General features: G+C 41.0%; 2 protein-coding genes across 14 annotated transcripts in view; both read right to left on the bottom strand.

Annotated features, from left to right (window-relative positions):
• Nucleotides 1-5,246, bottom strand: part of prom1a (prominin 1a) — a 72,719-nt gene extending 67,473 nt beyond the window's left edge. For 9 of the 12 annotated variants that reach the window (XM_054793038.1, XM_054793035.1, XM_054793034.1 and 6 more), the window contains exons 1-2: nt 5,113-5,246; nt 4,225-4,780 (exon numbers count right to left, since the gene is read on the bottom strand). In XM_054793038.1, coding sequence (XP_054649013.1) covers nt 4,225-4,462 — 238 coding nt within the window. In that variant the 5' untranslated portion in view covers nt 4,463-4,780; nt 5,113-5,246. Of the gene's footprint in view, nt 1-4,224; nt 4,781-5,112 lie in introns of those variants that run through there. The other 3 variants (XM_054793030.1, XM_054793031.1, XM_054793036.1) reach the window with 2 other exon arrangements.
• Nucleotides 5,247-6,760: 1,514 nt separating this feature from the next.
• tapt1a (transmembrane anterior posterior transformation 1a) overlaps nt 6,761-16,619 on the bottom strand; it is a 28,918-nt gene continuing 19,059 nt past the window's right edge. For both annotated transcript variants that reach the window (XM_054792670.1, XM_054792669.1), the window contains 4 exons: nt 16,299-16,367; nt 16,149-16,225; nt 12,322-12,494; nt 6,761-8,491 (listed from right to left, as the gene is read on the bottom strand). In XM_054792670.1, the coding sequence (XP_054648645.1) occupies nt 8,160-8,491; nt 12,322-12,494; nt 16,149-16,225; nt 16,299-16,367 (651 nt within the window). In that variant the 3' untranslated portion in view covers nt 6,761-8,159. The remainder of the gene's footprint in view (nt 8,492-12,321; nt 12,495-16,148; nt 16,226-16,298; nt 16,368-16,619) is intronic.

The following is a 16,619-nucleotide window of genomic DNA, read 5'->3' on the forward strand; positions in this document are numbered from 1 at the left end:
CTGGCTTTGCGTGGCGTCATGAACTCTACTACAGAAATCAGTGTTTTCTACACAACTATTTAGGAGTTATGTGTAATTATCTTTATTTCCATATTGAAGTGAATTATGATAGCAACTAGTTTGATTACCTGTAAACTTTGAAAATGTGAATGTGAAATACAAATCATTAATATTTACAATAGAATTTCAGAGTTTACTGGTTACATTTTGTATATGTTATATGTTTTATAGAAAGAGGTAGATCATTTTGACTTGTACTTGCATGCTGACAAAGTGCGTGCACTCCTGATATACATGTATAACGTACATAAATACCTACTCATATTTTTTAAAAATAAATATAGTAAATATATATACTTTCTATATTTATAATAGTAGGTAGATCTTTGGGACTTGGTCATTTTAAAAGTAGCTCGCAGGCTAAAAAAAGTGTGAGCACCCCTGATCTATACAGTGGTGTGAAAAAGTGTTTGTCCCCTTCCTAATTTCTTATTTTTACGCATGTTTATCACACTTAAATGTCTCAGATCATCAAACTAATTTACATTAGTCAGTGACAACACACTGAACACAAAATGCCAATGTCGTTTATCCTCTCATTTCATGACATCATTATTTCTTTATGTATTTTATTTTATTATGTCTACTATATTGGGTATAGAGATGCTATTTCATGTCAAGAGGGCTCTAACAATGTTAAAAAACAGATTTAGAGGGTCAAGCAGGTTCTCTACGCTCCGACTACAAACGTATTCAATTTATAAGGATTCCTACTTCGCAAAAATTCTCTTATCATGCTTGGATCTGGAACCAATTACCCGCAATAAATTACTGTATTTCTAATTTGGTGTAAATCAGAGGTTAACAGATTTGTGTTCCACTATATTAGGAACACTGGATGGTTATATTGTGCAAGTGAATGGCAGTGTTTCATGTTAAACAGAAGGAAGCTGGCCAACGTTTGCAATATTCATATCAATTCTGAACAACATCCTCGCAGACAAGACACACTGGAGGCTTCAAGGCTGCTATCCAGTCAAAGAGAATGCTGGAAAAGCATTCACATGAGCCCATTTTTTCCCCTCTCTCTCATTTTTGGGGTTATTTAAAAAAAAAGAAAAAAAAAAGAAGGATTTTTGATTGATGATTAAATAATTAGAGCACAAAGCTCATTTGTGTGGAGCGATGCTCACACCAGGGATGAAAACACTGACATGCAGAGCTAAAAAGAAACAACATCACAGCAAAACAACCACTTACAAACTGCTTTCACTTTGTTTTCTTTAGCTTCAGAAGACCCACAGCATTGGGGGGGGGGGGGGGGGGGGGGGGGGGGGATGTGGCCACGGCCACTTTGCTTTCTAGGTGTTTCCCACCAGACTACAACCTATTTGTGGCTGTGGTGGGTTGCGCAAATTAGCCATGATGCATTTGCAGAAAGTGAGTTAAAAAAAAAAAAAAAAAAGGTAGAAACAAACTTTTCTTATGAAAGACAGGAGTCTAATCTTTCTTTTGGTACGTTCAGTGTTTATAGTACATAGCCATTCAACACAATATTCTGTGTGCCTTGAAAGAGCAGTCAAAATAGTCTAAAATGGCCGCTACTGAAAGGGTTATCTTTTGAAAAACGGCTGGGATTGAGTGAGATAAAGTTGATAGAAAATAAACTGGGAGGCAAAAAATAGGGATATGGTAAACACTGACATAAAAAGCATGCGCGAAGTAAAAATAAATGAGCTTTGTCGTAACGTCGGCTGATTACAGCTATGCTTATGCTAATGTGCTCACATTTGCACGATAACAAAATTGCCACCTTTTTTTGTTTTTAATTCAGGCAGATCTGGGATCAGTTTGTCTGCAGGATGCTTCCGACATGATGGCAGCCTCGGGCCATGCGGAGACGGATGAAGGCTCCAGTGAATATTTGGGTTTAGTTACCGATACACACAATGGAGCGCTTTGGCTGCTGTTCAGTGACTACAAGGAACAAACAACAACAGCAAGAAGCAGCCACAATAACACCCGTGGTCATTTGCAACACAGAGTCACAAGCGGCCATTGTGTGCGGCCACAATACGCTGACTCACTTCCTACAATTTTCCCTATTCATTTTAACGCAAACACTAAATTTTCCATTTGAACTGCACATGCGCAGGTGAGCACCACCACGGGAACGACTTTCCTCATCAGTCTCAAAAAGACAAATGAATTCAGACAGCAGATGAAAGTCGGGCAACAGTTGCCAGGGAAACCCACAGGCGGCCATCACGGTCGATATGCAGCATGAGTGAAGGCTAAAGTTACTAATGCTCAATCATGGAAAGCCTTTCTCTTGAAAACACTACAACATCCTAATAAAGTTGCCATTTAGAACCCACTAAAAAGCTGAATAAATGACATTAAGCGTCTTCCAAGTTGGGGTAATTTGTCCAAACTCCCGCATGTCTCATCCTGATGGTGGTTCTCAAATTTGGGGCCAGTTTGCACGTTTAGCTGAGTAACATGACTAAACATGCTAAACACTAACATACTTAGAACAACACTATAAAGATGAGAACCTTTAATTGTGTATTTAGAAATGTTCCCATACATTCATTAATAGATTTAGCACTACCCGTTTTGCTTTTCATGTTGTTTTGGCTCACTTTTTGCCTCCCAAAGCGTCCACAAAAATGACATGCAAATGCGTCATGGACAGTTATGCAAAGTAGCATAACACAGTACTGTGTGAATGGACAGCTACCCGACTAGCTGCTAATGTTAGCTTTTTTTAATATCAGAATTCATTGATGATGATCACAGTGGTGGTGAAAGTTAATACAGTAATTCCTCGTTTATCGCGGTTAATTGGTTCCGTGATAAGTGAATTTCACCCAAAGTGTGATTCCTTACTTATAAATGGAGTATTTTTGCCAGAGCATAGAAATCCTGTTTACGACTCCCTTTTAATGTTATTAGAGCCTTCTAGACACAAAATAACACCCCTATAGTCACCTTTACACTCCTATCACCCAATATAGTAGACATAAGAGAAAATGAGACATCTCAGATATAAATAGGACTCGTACAGGAAGTGACATCAGGGGTTTGAGAGTTGAGTTTTAGCTTGGCATGGGTTACGGCTGCAACAGGAGCACGTTAGGAATTATTGTGCCTCTTGTGAGATCATTCAAAGCTGCAATAAAAGCCTATTGTTCTGGCGATCAAGTCTGGTGCTTGTGTGTCTCACTGAACATTACAGTAACATTACTGACTCCTAGTGACCTAGTGTGGAATACTACATATGATCACAATGTCTTTGCATGCCTTATATTTGCATTTTAATTTATTCAGCCATTTTTATGCTTGAAAATGCTTCATTTTGGACATTTTTCATCAAATTTGCTTAGCTAGGCTAGGCTAATGCCACCCATCAATATAAAAACATTTTAGAAGGATGTGAGTGGCTGAAACAGCTCCTCATTGAAGTCAGCTGCTAACGCTAGCTTCTTTTAATACGATCTGATTGATAATGTTATTCTATTATGGGGTATGTAACATGACTTGAAGGATACCTACATTGATAATGCTGCATTCAAGAGTACGGAAAATAGTACTTCTAAAGGGCACACGCCAAAGCGAACAACATGGCTGACAATCGCACTATTTGTTTTGTTTGTTAAGACCTTTCGCGGCATACACACCTTCAAATTGATATATTTTCTAGTCTTTAGTTTTATATGTGGTTACCACACAGCAAGGTGCCAAAAAGTAGCACAGTAAACTGCGGTGTTTTGGTACTTTGGCACTTTGGAAAAGCACTGTACTGCTTGGCAATAAATGAGCGCTTTAGCGGCTAATGCCATCTGGTGCGAGCTTTATGGGATTTAGCCAGTTAGCAAGGTGACTCACAGAGCTGCTAATCTGCAAAATGTTGACTTAGACGAGGATGCGGGGGGCATCTTTGCTCACCCGGAACCACATTAAACACACACACACATTCGGAGTGTGTATGTCTCAACACCATTAACCACACACGCACGGAGTGTATGTGTCTAATTGCATTAAGTGGGAAACAAAACAGAAAAACTCACGCAGGGCACGTGAGGGCGTGGCGTGACCAAATCACGCAAACAGGTGCAAAGTATTAACAGAGTACTTCTGATCCACGTTTAAAGTTATTTTTTTTCCTTTATCTTTTTTTACGCACATTTTCCCTACTTGACCGGCTCGTGAAGTGCTCACCTTGCGGGAAGTCGTTGGGCTGGACCAGGCACAGCCAAGTGTGCACCATGTGGAACAGGATCCCGATGGGTCCAGGTTCGTAATGGGCCACCGTCTCGTAGACCCCCGCGGGCACGTAGCCGAAGTCCAACGTGGCCGGCGGAGGAGGCAGCCTGCGGGGGTCTGGCTCTTGTTCCTGGAATTCCCCGGAGCACAGGAACGCACAGAGAAGAATCAGTGTCCCTGTTTTGGTCATCATGATTCCCGTGAATGCTCCGGTGGTTCTTGGTAGGAGATGGAGGAGGGGAAACGGGGTTGCAAGTGTCCGCACGGAAGCACCGCGGCTACCGGCGATAGCAGGGCATCGTTCCTTGCCCCCCCTCCCGCGGTCTGCGCCTCCACGCCGGGAGATCCTCTCTCCGCCGTCTCTGCTCCTAGATGAGTCCAGCACACGAGAGCGCGCTTCTCCCTCCCTCCCTCTCTCTCTCTCGCTCTGTAGCTTCAGCGCGTGCGTGACGGGAGAGCGTCGCCGTGCCTCCAGCAGCTGAAGCAGGTTGTGTAGCAGAAAGGGCTCCCCCTGGCGGAAAAGAGAAAGACTTGTAGCTTTTGAATGTTTAAGTTGGTAGAAAGTGAATTTAAGTGCTTAAAATTAGTTTTCCCCCCAATCTGACAAAACTGGAAAAAAATTAAAGAAAAACATCTTTTTAAAACCTGCCAATGTAAATTACAGCATAGGTTGACTCGAGTGGCTTTGGTTTAAGCACGAACTTTAGTCAGCAAAAGCCAAAGATGATCAAATAAATACATTTTTTTTTAACACCAGTCACACACATTGCTTCCAGGGGGGGCCCTGACCTCCAGGGAGGGAGGGAGGGAGGGAGGGAGGGAGGTGACAGACAAAACCTTCACCTGGTGTCCTCCTCTAGTATCTGGTGTCTGCACATCCTCTGTGGTGGGAAAGAGGGAACAACTATCATGATTAAAATGTGTTATTAGACTTAAACATTCAAAAATGCTCACTTTTAGGATGTATCCAGTTAACAATGTTTGTTGCTATGGCTTGACTAACCCAAGATATTAGCGACAACTTCCTGGTATCCGTGACAGCCGTGAGCGGCCTAAGGCGCTTAGAGAGCGTCTGTGTCAGATTTAGCATACAGTACGACCGATGTTAAAAAGGCTCCAGGACAGGTGAGGTCATCTGGGGGATAAATCTCAGCTTATTGGCAGCCATTGAAAAACACAGTGAGGTCAACCTACAGTTTCCTTGTCTAAGCATGCAACTATAACCATGGTTACAATAAACATTAGTTTTTGATGGGTCACTTACCAGCTTCTTTGGTTCCCATGGAGGTGGACGTTCACTTCATTGGCAAAATGAAGAAATCAGCATTTACATATTCCGTAATTATAGTTGCAAGCATGTGGTGTGTGAATTCTATTTCCAGCATTTTCTATTTCTTGAATGTCAAAGCAAAACAACTTGAATCTTTGTTAGTCTCATGTTTCTTTCACAACACCATTTCAAGGTGCAGAAAAATGTGACATCTTTCAGCACCTTTTTTGGTTTGAAAATGAAACAGAAAACTTACAAAAGTTATTGTTAGCAGGTTTGACAATACATGCTTGCCAGCTGAAAACAAGAAAATAAACTGGATTAATGGATTAATAATAAATAAAATTATTGCTACTTTGTAACAATATTGAAATGTAAAAGAACTTTAACTGGGCAATAAGAACCAACAAGGAAAATGGATAAAAAAAAAACCTACTAATATAAAAATGTAAAGACAATTTAAACCGGGCAATAAGTACCAACAAGAATACTGGATTAAAAAAAAACTACAAAAAATAAGTCAAAATGGTAATAATAGCTTTGAATATAAATTACACTTCCAAGCCAAGCAAACAAATAGCAATGAATTAATTAAAATACAATAAAAATGGGGACTACTACTAACAATAATGTGAACATTTAAAGGTAATTTTAACTAGACAATAATAAGTACCCCGTGCAAAGAAGGAAACTGGATATAAAGAAACAAAACAAAAATATTACAAATAAAAGTGACTAGAGTAAAGGGTAACAACAGGTTTGACTATAAAGTACATTGCTTACATGACAAATAAACTAATGAGTCAATATTTACTACTAATAATAATTTACATATTTTTAACTAGACAATAAGTCGAAGGTGAAAAAGTTGAAGCTGAAAATAAACAAATGAATCAATAATTATAAACATGTAATTGTAAATATATATTGTTTCATTTCCTTTTATATGTAATTTAATAAATCTATTAATTTATCCAAAATATATCATTTAGATATTACATATAAAATGACAAATACATACTATATATAATCTAAACTATATTATAAGTTACGTATGTAATAATTTCTTTTATTAAATTCATTTATTTTAATGATTTATTTACCTTATTTTACGTAATTAAAAATAAATAGTACTACTACTAATAATGTGGACTTTAAAGATCATTTTAACTAGACAATAACAACCAACAAGGAAACGAATGTAAAAAAGCACGCCCACATTAGTTTTTTTTTTATTATTTCCAACAATATGCTGAGCTGTAATAGTGCACGCCATCTATTTCTGATGAGCTCAGCTAGGCAACAAAAACATGATCATGAATTGGCAGCTCCAAACAAAAATAAAAATGATTTTCAACACATTATTATTATTATTCTTCCATTGGCAGTAAACAATATAAAAGGCCTTTATTGTCCATAAACTCTGTATGACCCCCACCCCTAACACGGCAGTATTAGTACCTTAAATAAAGAAAGAAATCAATATGCCAGATGATTACACCTGATAAGTCACGTCTTCAATCAAACTTTTGTCTGTTTCCCATTCAGCAAATTGCTAAACTGCCCTCAAGTAAATAAAACGTAGCAATTCCTATCTCTCTCTCAAACACACACATACACACACACGCACACACACACTTATATCATAATATAATTAATAGTATAATCATATACAGTAGATCATTTCTGCATTTCATTACAATAAAAAAAGGCTTTTCATTGTGAAACCACTGCTACTATCAAAGAATGTAAACATTAGAAGAAGAAAGAAATTTAAGACAATTTGGTCCATCAGGGAAAATGGGCAAAAGTATTGGGATGCACCTACAACACCTTCCGCTCCCGGGAAGATGTCCAGCGAGATGTCGTCGGGCGTCTGTGGGAATATTTCTCCATTTCTTCCACACCAAACTCATCCAAGCATACCTTAATAACCTTGGTTTGTGCACGAGACAACAAAACGGGGCTTTCTCAAAATCTTGGAAGCATACCATCGTCCAAAATGTGCTGCTAAGATGAAATGATTGCGTGAATAATTAGGTGAGGCATGTCCCAAGACTTTTGTCCATTCGCTGAAAGTCTGATAGGCTAAATCAGTTAACAGAGCTTTGTAGCTGTGGCAACTCAACTGGAAAATCTTTTTGCTACATGAGTGTGCCCGCATTGTCGTTATCTTCAGTGGTCCAATGGTGACATGGGTCTACCTGTTTAAGGTGACACTCTCTACCTTTTGCACAAGTGTCCTTCAGGACAGGAAGCATTTTCCTTGAGTGAACACAGTGACCCCGTGTGTGTGTGTGTGTGTGTGTTCCAGTTCAGGTTTCTGTAGAGGATTCTGTAGTTTTGTACCTGGGAAAACTCAAATCCACGCACGTCGTCTTCTCCCGCCTTGTGCCGCTCACACAGGAAGTGTTGCTGTGCTCTCACTTTCACTCTCGCTGTTACGCCTCCACACTGGCGCCGCATCCTCACACCTGCACGCCAGTTCGTCGTTTGACGCGCTGATTATCGCCTCACCCGAAGCTTCCTGACGGGGGAATCTTCTGAGACGAGCGGCAGGATGTGTGTCAGTGATTCCGATAACTTACCATAAATAAATACTTGTCCTTCCTGAGTCTAGTCAGTTGATGCGGTTGCCGCAGATGGTGAAGCGGTCGATCTCCAGCAGGTCCTTCTTTGGAGCCCGGTGTTTGAGAGCAGAGGGGTCTCGCGCCTCCTTCTCTACCGCTTCCTCCTCCTCCTCCTCCTCCTCCTCCTCTTCCTCTTTGGAGAGTGGTGGAGCAGGCTGCTCGGGTTCCGATGGTGTAGCTGGAGGCAGATGAGGGGCCACTGAGGGGGAGGGGTCAGAGGGCAGTGAGGGGAAGTCCAACCTTGGTGTTGGCTGAGTGGTCACAGAAAAGGAGGAAGGTGGGACGGAGGGCGTAGATGGGCTCTGATTCACCTTGGAGTCACCTGTGATGTGGAACAAGTTCATCAGTTCTTGGTCTAACTTATTACCTCCACCAAGGAGTTTGCTTATATCGACATGGGTTTGTATGCAAATTCAATGTGGATTATTTACGTTATAGGCATGGCAATAGCATCACGACATAAAATATATATACTGTAATACTAGGGAATGTCCTGATCTGATGTTTTTTAATAGTCATTAAAAATAACGCAACCCAAGTACTGCTGAATTTGCTTGTTTATGACACAGCATGACCAACAATATTGTTTGACTTTTGTAACAAACCTCTGTGAGTCAGGTCCCTAATCCAATAAAAGTCCATCCAATAAAAGATAAAACTGGAAAAAATGGGTGCGCAACATACTTTTAGGGTAGAACTAATCATTTGACATGGTTATAGATCAAATTGTGGCGTGATTTAGCATATATGACCTTTTTTTTTTTTATTTTTTATTTTTTTAAACAAACTCTCTTCGGGCCCTCGATGCAATACATCATTGGCACATTTTGCCCAGTAATTGAGAAATGGATGTAGCTTAGCTAACTTTTCTAATGGGATGTCAGCCTCAGCACATACTGCTACAAAATCTTCAACAAACTGTAAAGCCCGTGCTTGTGAGTAAGGAAGATGGAGTCACAGATGTAATCCAAATCGCGTTATTACTGTACAATATTTCCATTACACAATTATTTTGTTTGCACAATTAGACAAATGTGACAAAGAGTGTTCTTATTTTGAAGGCCGGATGTGTGTTGTGTGTGTTGAGAATGGCAATTGACAGTTGATACAAGCTGGGTGCAAGAATAAACGTGCCTCTCGTCTGTTTCCACTCAGAACCTGCACGTCGTCAGTGGAAATTGTAAAATGGTCCTGACATTAAAGCAGTAAAACACAACACGGTGAAAATATACTCATGAGTCGTGCGCACACACACACACACACACACACACACACAAGCACAAGCACAAGCACGCTCTGCAAAACTAAGCCATGTCTGCATGGTGGTGTTGCTTTTTCTTCTTCTTGCGGGTGGCGAGACTCGAGTAGCAACTAGCTTTGATGCACCTACCATGTTGGAGTGTGGCCCAGAGTTATGAATGTTATACGTCAACTGGATTGGCCCGATCTCGTGGCAGAAGCCGATATTATCTGATTCAAAATACTGCGGATCGGCAGCCGATCCCAATCCTGAAGATCAGAACAGGACATCCCTATATAATAATAATAATGATAATAATAATAATGATAATAATAATAATAATAATAAGAATAATAGTAATAATAAGAAATGAATTCAAACATTGACTTGGTCCCAAAGCAACCAGACTGTAAAGGCCAGAAGTAACAAATACAATACAGAAATAAATAATCTTTAAAAAAAAAACAACAACCTTAATTTAGATTGGCACCAAGATGCAAACTGCACAAACATTTATATACAACATAGGGGTGGTCAATAATATTCTCCGACCGATTCTGGTATGAAAATGTCAAGTGATGATATCAAGTCATATAGGTTTTTTCTGTCGGCCCCCAATGACGTGCTCCGCACAGCAACAAGCTTGCTATAGCTCAGTTTAGTAAACCCTTGCCACGTTGCGCTTCGAAGTTGGCGGTTTTACTCTCACGGTTTTTCAGTAATATATTAATAAATCATGCTGTTTTGTGGTTGAATACGGCCTATTAGTGTAAAAAAAAAAAAAGTGCATACTTAAGCAAATTTTACATATTTTTTGCATTTTCAAGCATAAAAATGACTAAATGAACTAAAATGCAATAAGGCATTCAAAAGATGCATTCAAAGACGCTGTGGTAATATGTAGTACTCTACTTTGGTCAGTAGGTGTCAGTAAGGTTACTGTAATGATTGGTGAACCACACTAGCACCAGACTTGATCTCCAGAACAACAGGCTTTTATTTGAATTATCTCCCTGATTAAAATGTGTTGCTACTGTTGCGGCCTTAATTCACACCAAGCTAAAAGTCAACTCTGAACCCCCGACTGGAGCCCTATTAAATCTGCTTTTGTTTTTCCCATATTCCATTTTATTTTTTTCTAAATTCTGTTTTAATTTTTTTAATTAAATTTTTTCTTTTACTTTTTACACTTATTTTATCACCATAGATTGTGTGTTTTTTGTGTCAGTGAATAAATGACATTTATTGATCCAATACATCATTGGACAATTTTGCCCACTCTTTTTCTAACTTTCCATTACTACAAAATCCTCAACACACATCCACATCAGACATCCGTGAAGACGTAGTCGCAGATGCAATTGCAATCACTTTATTAATGTAAGCTACTTTATATGGCAACCATACTTTATTACCACAGTTAGAAAGGATGTGCACCGCTCTTATTTTGAAGGCCGGAAGTGTGGTGTGTGTTGAAAATGTATTTTGACTGTTGCTAAGTGAGATAGCTAGCTGGCTGCCTCTTGCAGCTGTGGCTGTCGTCCTTATTTCACATGAAACTTGCAGAGTCACTTGGTTACATACACCTAAAACGACTCATACAGCCCGAGTGGCACACACAGCCGCACGAGCTAACTCAGAAAGCTTACACTGGCCATTGCTGGACATGAGCTTACGCTCGGTGACAAGTATAAGTTTCAAAGTTTTTCCCCCCAATTTAGCCGATGTTTCAGTTTGCCGCCTTGTTTAGTGCAGGAGGGGGCTGGTTAGGGTTTGTGAGGACACGCCGCTAAATGAGCGGTCCACTGGGGAAACTCTTTCCTCGCACAAACGTTCCTTCTCCTCACGATTACAGCATTTCATTCACAATATGTCAATTTCTGCGAGATTCTGCGTTTAATAGTATATGTAACAGTATTACGTCCGCAATTCCATTAACGTGGAAATTATAGGGCCCTCCCCGACGTCATTCGCTGTCCGACCTCCCGTTCAGCTCCCCTAGCACCGGATCTCATTTACAGCAACACACTCAAGCATGAGTCTTATTTTCTCTTATTATGTCTACTATATCGGGTGATAGGAGTGTGAAGGTGATTATAGGGGTGTTATTTCAGGTCTAGAGGGCTCTAATACTGTTAAAAAAGCATATTTAGGTCAGAAACAGGTTTTCTATGCTCAAACTATGAAAATATTCAGTTTCTAAATATGGAATTCTACTTTGCAGAAATTCACTTGTCTCGGTCGGGTCTGGAACCAATTAACCGCGATAAACGAGGGATTACTGTATGTCCAAATTTAAAGTTGACGGCATCAGTTTCCCTCGTGACAAGTATTCCAAGCCGAGGTAGAGGTTAGCGCTGTCTGACGTGAGTTTGAGCAAAAGCATGTGGCTGAAATGGCTTCCAAGCAACTGTTCATTGCTCATATCTGCCCTGTGGACACAAACCCCAGAAGCAGATAGTGTGTTTTGTGGTGTGCGAATCCAGCTGATTTTAAAAGACAAAGAACCGCGAATTGTGCAGCGGAGCGTTGGTTTAAGATTGATGCGCCGCGCTAAGCGGGGTTAGCGTGGCAGCTCAGGGTTCAAAAACTAAGCAGGAGCATACTGTGTGGCAACGTGCTCATTTCTGGGAATCCGGATAAGTTGGAAACGGCAGAGGGAGTTTGGCTCGGCTTTGAAGCCTGACAGGAAGTGACGCGCCATCAGGATCTTTGCACCTCAAAGCTCCTGTTCAGAAGTGTAGGCGGGGGAAAAGTGCCGAGGGGATTTGGCTGCAGATGACAGGAAGATGCTGCCACCTCCAAATCTTCCATTACCTTTGAAAGCAGCTGTAATGCGTCTACGCAACAATAACACCGGCATCCACTTGTGTGTGTGTGTGTGTGTGTGTGAGAGTGTGTATGGTCGTCACCTGAGGGCGCAATACTTGTGGTCAGGTCCCCTTTGCTGGGGGTCTTAGCCGAGGAGGATGCTGTTGCCTGCTGGGCCTTCTGGAACAACTTGCCCTCCATGTTGGCTCTCTTGACGTAAACGCACGACTTGCCCAGCAGCACGATGCTGTTCAGCACCTTCAGCGTGAGCAGTCTGCAGAGAGATGTTTCATACCTCATTCACAGCAGAATTACATCCACTGCTGACTAACTGTGAACAACAGTATTTTAGTACAAATCTGATTTGGCTGTCAATAAATGTGTTTTCACTCCATAAATACGCAATTTTTCCCCACAAAACATACCTCCTTCACCTTACAAATTTTACTGCTTCACTTCCACGGTTTTTCAAAAATATATCAATTAATAAATCATGCAGTTTCGTGGTTGAATACAGCCTATTATTAGTACAAAAAAATGCATATTTAAGCAAATTCTATTGATTTTTTTTTTTTTTTTTTTTTTAACAAAATTAAGCATTTTCAAGCATAGAAATGGTTAAGTGACCTAAAAGACAAATATACAGTAAGTCACTGACAATGGTCAGGGCATTGAGAAGACACATTCAAAGACGCTGGGATGATATATAGTATTCTACAGTTAATGTTACTGTAATGTTCATCCATCCATTTTCTATGCTGGAGTTTATCCCAGCTGACTTAGGGCGAAAGGCGGGGTACACCCTAGACTGGTTGCCAGCCAATGGCAGGGCACATATAGACAAACAATCATTCACACTCACATTCATACCTATGGACAATTTAGAGTCTCCAATTAACCTAACATGCATGTTTTTGGAATGTGGGAGGAAACCGGAGTACCCGGAGAAAACCCACGCACGGGGAGAACATGCAAACTCCACACAGAGATGCTCAACGGACATTCGAAACCAGGTCTTGCCGATTTCCTGACTGTGTGACGAACATGCTAACCACTCATCCACCGTGCGGCCCTGTAATGTTCAGTGAGCCACGCAAGTACCAGACGTGATGGCCAGAACAACCGGCTTTTATTGCAGGTCTGAATTCTCCCACAGCAGTCAAAATAATCCTTATCACAGGCTACTGTAGCTGCCGTACCCCTGAGCTAAAACTCAAATCTGAACTCCCAACGTCACTCCCTGTCCACCGGAACACATTTACAGCAACACATAGGAGCACAAGTCTTATTTATGTTTTAAAGGGCTTACTTTCGATACTATGTTCACTATACCGTGTTCCATCGTGATTCACCTTTCGCCGACTTGCTGTTTCACAGATTTTTTTGGGTGCTATTTTAGTGCTTTATTTATTTTTTTTGTACAGCGTAGGAATGCTGTTACAGGCCGAGCCTGGCTCTTTAAGAAGAATTGCATTGTGGGAGGTTGACTGTTGTAGTTCTGTGCTTTAGCATGACGTTGCTGTGTCTCTCTGTCTCTCTCTTCCCTCTCTTCTGTCTGCACCGCCCATTGTCTTCTGCGTCCTGACTGGCTGTACACAATTGTCAATCAATCTCCTTCGTGCGGTTTCCTGTCATCGCTAGCAAACTAGCTAAATGTGTGAGGTGCTTGCCAACCACCAATAAACAATAAAAGAAGAAGCAGCTAACCGGCTGTAGGGTGCCATTAGGGAGTAAATGAATCTTCGGTTCAAGGAGGACGAAGAGGTGAAGGAAAATACCACGACAGGAACAATGTGTTTTAACTAGAATACAAAAATGCTACAGTACAGCGGAACGACACCAGGACAAAGAGGCATAGTCTGAGGAGTGAAATACGCTTGAGTCACTAACCTAGTAGGTTGATGATTAAAATTCAAACACAATTTGAACTTTGAGAGCGTTTAAACGAGAGAAATGTGAAAAAATGTTATTGCTAATGCTGAGGGGTTTTACTGCCTCAAAAAATATATAATAATTATAAAAAATACAGTTGGCGACTTCGCGAATTTCAATTATTGCGGGCTATTTTAGGTCCCTGTCCCCCGCAATAAACGAGGGAACACTGTATTGGATAATACGTGTGTAAAGATGACGACAGGGATGTTATGTAATGCCTAGAGGACTGTAATGTTTAAACCCGTAATTAGGAGGTTGAAAACAGCTTTTCTATGCTCTCACTACGAAAATATTCAATTTATGAATAAGGAATCCTACGTCACGGAAATTCACTTATCACGGTCGGGTCTGGAACCAATTAACTGTGATAAATGAGGGATTGCTGTATGTTGAACAATTAAACAAGGACTGAGGATTGAACCAGCAACCATCGGGCTGGGATGACCAATTTTATTTCATGGAAATGCATATTTCGATGAAATTAAGGTAGAGGTGTCCAAGTACTTCTGGCCTTAACTGTGTGTATAGACTGCTAATTAACATAATGATGAATCGGTCTTATTTATTCCCTTAAACCAGGCGGCCCCCTCTGGGGGTCAGGCAGGGAGGACTTTCAGGAGAAGGGCAGACCTGCCAACATGTCTGAATTTGTCGTACTCAGCATGCAATTTGACTCTTGAATATGCTTGTATGCTTCACTGCTCTCAATTTTGTTGCATTTTGCTGGTTTTAGTTTTGATTTCAGTCTGTACAATGCAGATAAATAGATATATCAGTTTCTCAATAGTGTTCAAATGAGGGAGGTGCGAAAACATGTTTGTCCCCCAGCGGGGGCATGACAGAAAATAATTGAGAACCACCGGCTTAAACAAATCTACGATGGGTGTCAGACTACGAGTGGTCCAGTCCTCCACTGATCTGACTGTGTCGCCTCCCTCCGCGCTTGTGGGCCAAATGTGGCGTCAGTGCGGAGGGTGACACTAATGAGAGAGACAGACACACAAATTTGGGTCTGTGGAGGGCTGCGCCATGTGATACGGCGCGAGGAGCGACGTGGATGTCAGTGAACTGTTTCCAAGACACAGCAGTCTGTTCCAGCCAGGGCTATTTTTAAAGCACAACGGGTAAAGTGGGGTGGAGGGGTAGTTGCAGCGATGGCACTGTAGATGACAACATTGTATTTTTCACCCTGAGGGAAAGTCTTCAATGGCACGAGCCCGATGGGATACGGCGAATGAACGCGGCTATCAGCGGCTCAGGGAGAACGCGAGGACACAATGTTAAGGCTTATGTAACGCTGTGTGTGTGTGTATACATGACAGTGCCTATGTAGGAATATCTAAACACAGAACTATATTGCAATTAGTCATAAACAGACACGAATATTATTCAAGAAGATGACCCCATCATCTTCTTTTTTTATACTCTCTACAGTGCATACATATTAGATACTACAACACCTCTACTCGGGGTATTTCTTCATGTACAGTGTATTGTAATGGAATTGATAAGTTTATTGATGCCATCTTTAAGTGCACTACTTGGCTGCAACCAGAAGAGGCGCCGACGAGTGAGTCTCAACAAATTTGCTGTCCAAAGTGGAACAATATGACAATATGTCTTAGCGTGTGTTTATTGACATGCCATTCGGGTGACAAAAGAATTATAAATGTGATTATTCTTGAAATAAAGACATATTTGTGTAAAAACACACTTTCTTGGTATGCACTTTCTTATATGGCAGTGGATGGCTTCCAATAATGAGCCAAATGCCCATCCCTAAATTCTTTCTACATCTACATAAATTCTACATCCCATGGTACTTTTTAACATCAAAATACAGCAACAAATTGCTTTAAAAACACTCAACTCAAGCTTAGAAATGAAACATTTGAGAAATTGAAGGAAATCCAATCAGAACAGGTGCAATACCTTACGGCCTAAAGCTTGTTTATGTGTTTGAGAGGTACGTGAGAACACAATTGTGTCTTACCCGAGATAAAAGAGGAGCACACAGGTGTAGGACAGAGCTCCTCGCACCTTCACTGAGCTCATGACCACTCGGATGAGCTGTTCAAACATAAAAAGGTGTTGACAGGCCGACAGTGTTGAGTCGTAGCATTGAGAGGCTGCAGCGTCTTACCAGAACGGCCAAAGGCAGCGGGATGAAGCCCATCCTGCGGGCTACTGAGTCACTGTAGTCGGTGTAAGCCTGCAGAAAAACACACATTACAGCACTGTTAACACAAAATGTAATAATAACAATTAACTAGAACAATTCCACAGCAGGGCCGCACGGTGGTTAGCATGTTGGCCACACAGTCACAGTCTGGAGATCGGGAAGAACTGGGTTCGATTCTCCCCTGGGCATTTCTGTGTGGAGTTTGCATGTTCTCCCCGTGTGTGTGGGTTTTCTCCGGGTACTCCGGTTTCCTCCCACATTCCAATAACATGCATGTTAGGT

Source organism: Dunckerocampus dactyliophorus, chromosome 11, assembly GCF_027744805.1.
Source record: "Dunckerocampus dactyliophorus isolate RoL2022-P2 chromosome 11, RoL_Ddac_1.1, whole genome shotgun sequence".
Taxonomy (NCBI): domain Eukaryota; kingdom Metazoa; phylum Chordata; class Actinopteri; order Syngnathiformes; family Syngnathidae; genus Dunckerocampus; species Dunckerocampus dactyliophorus.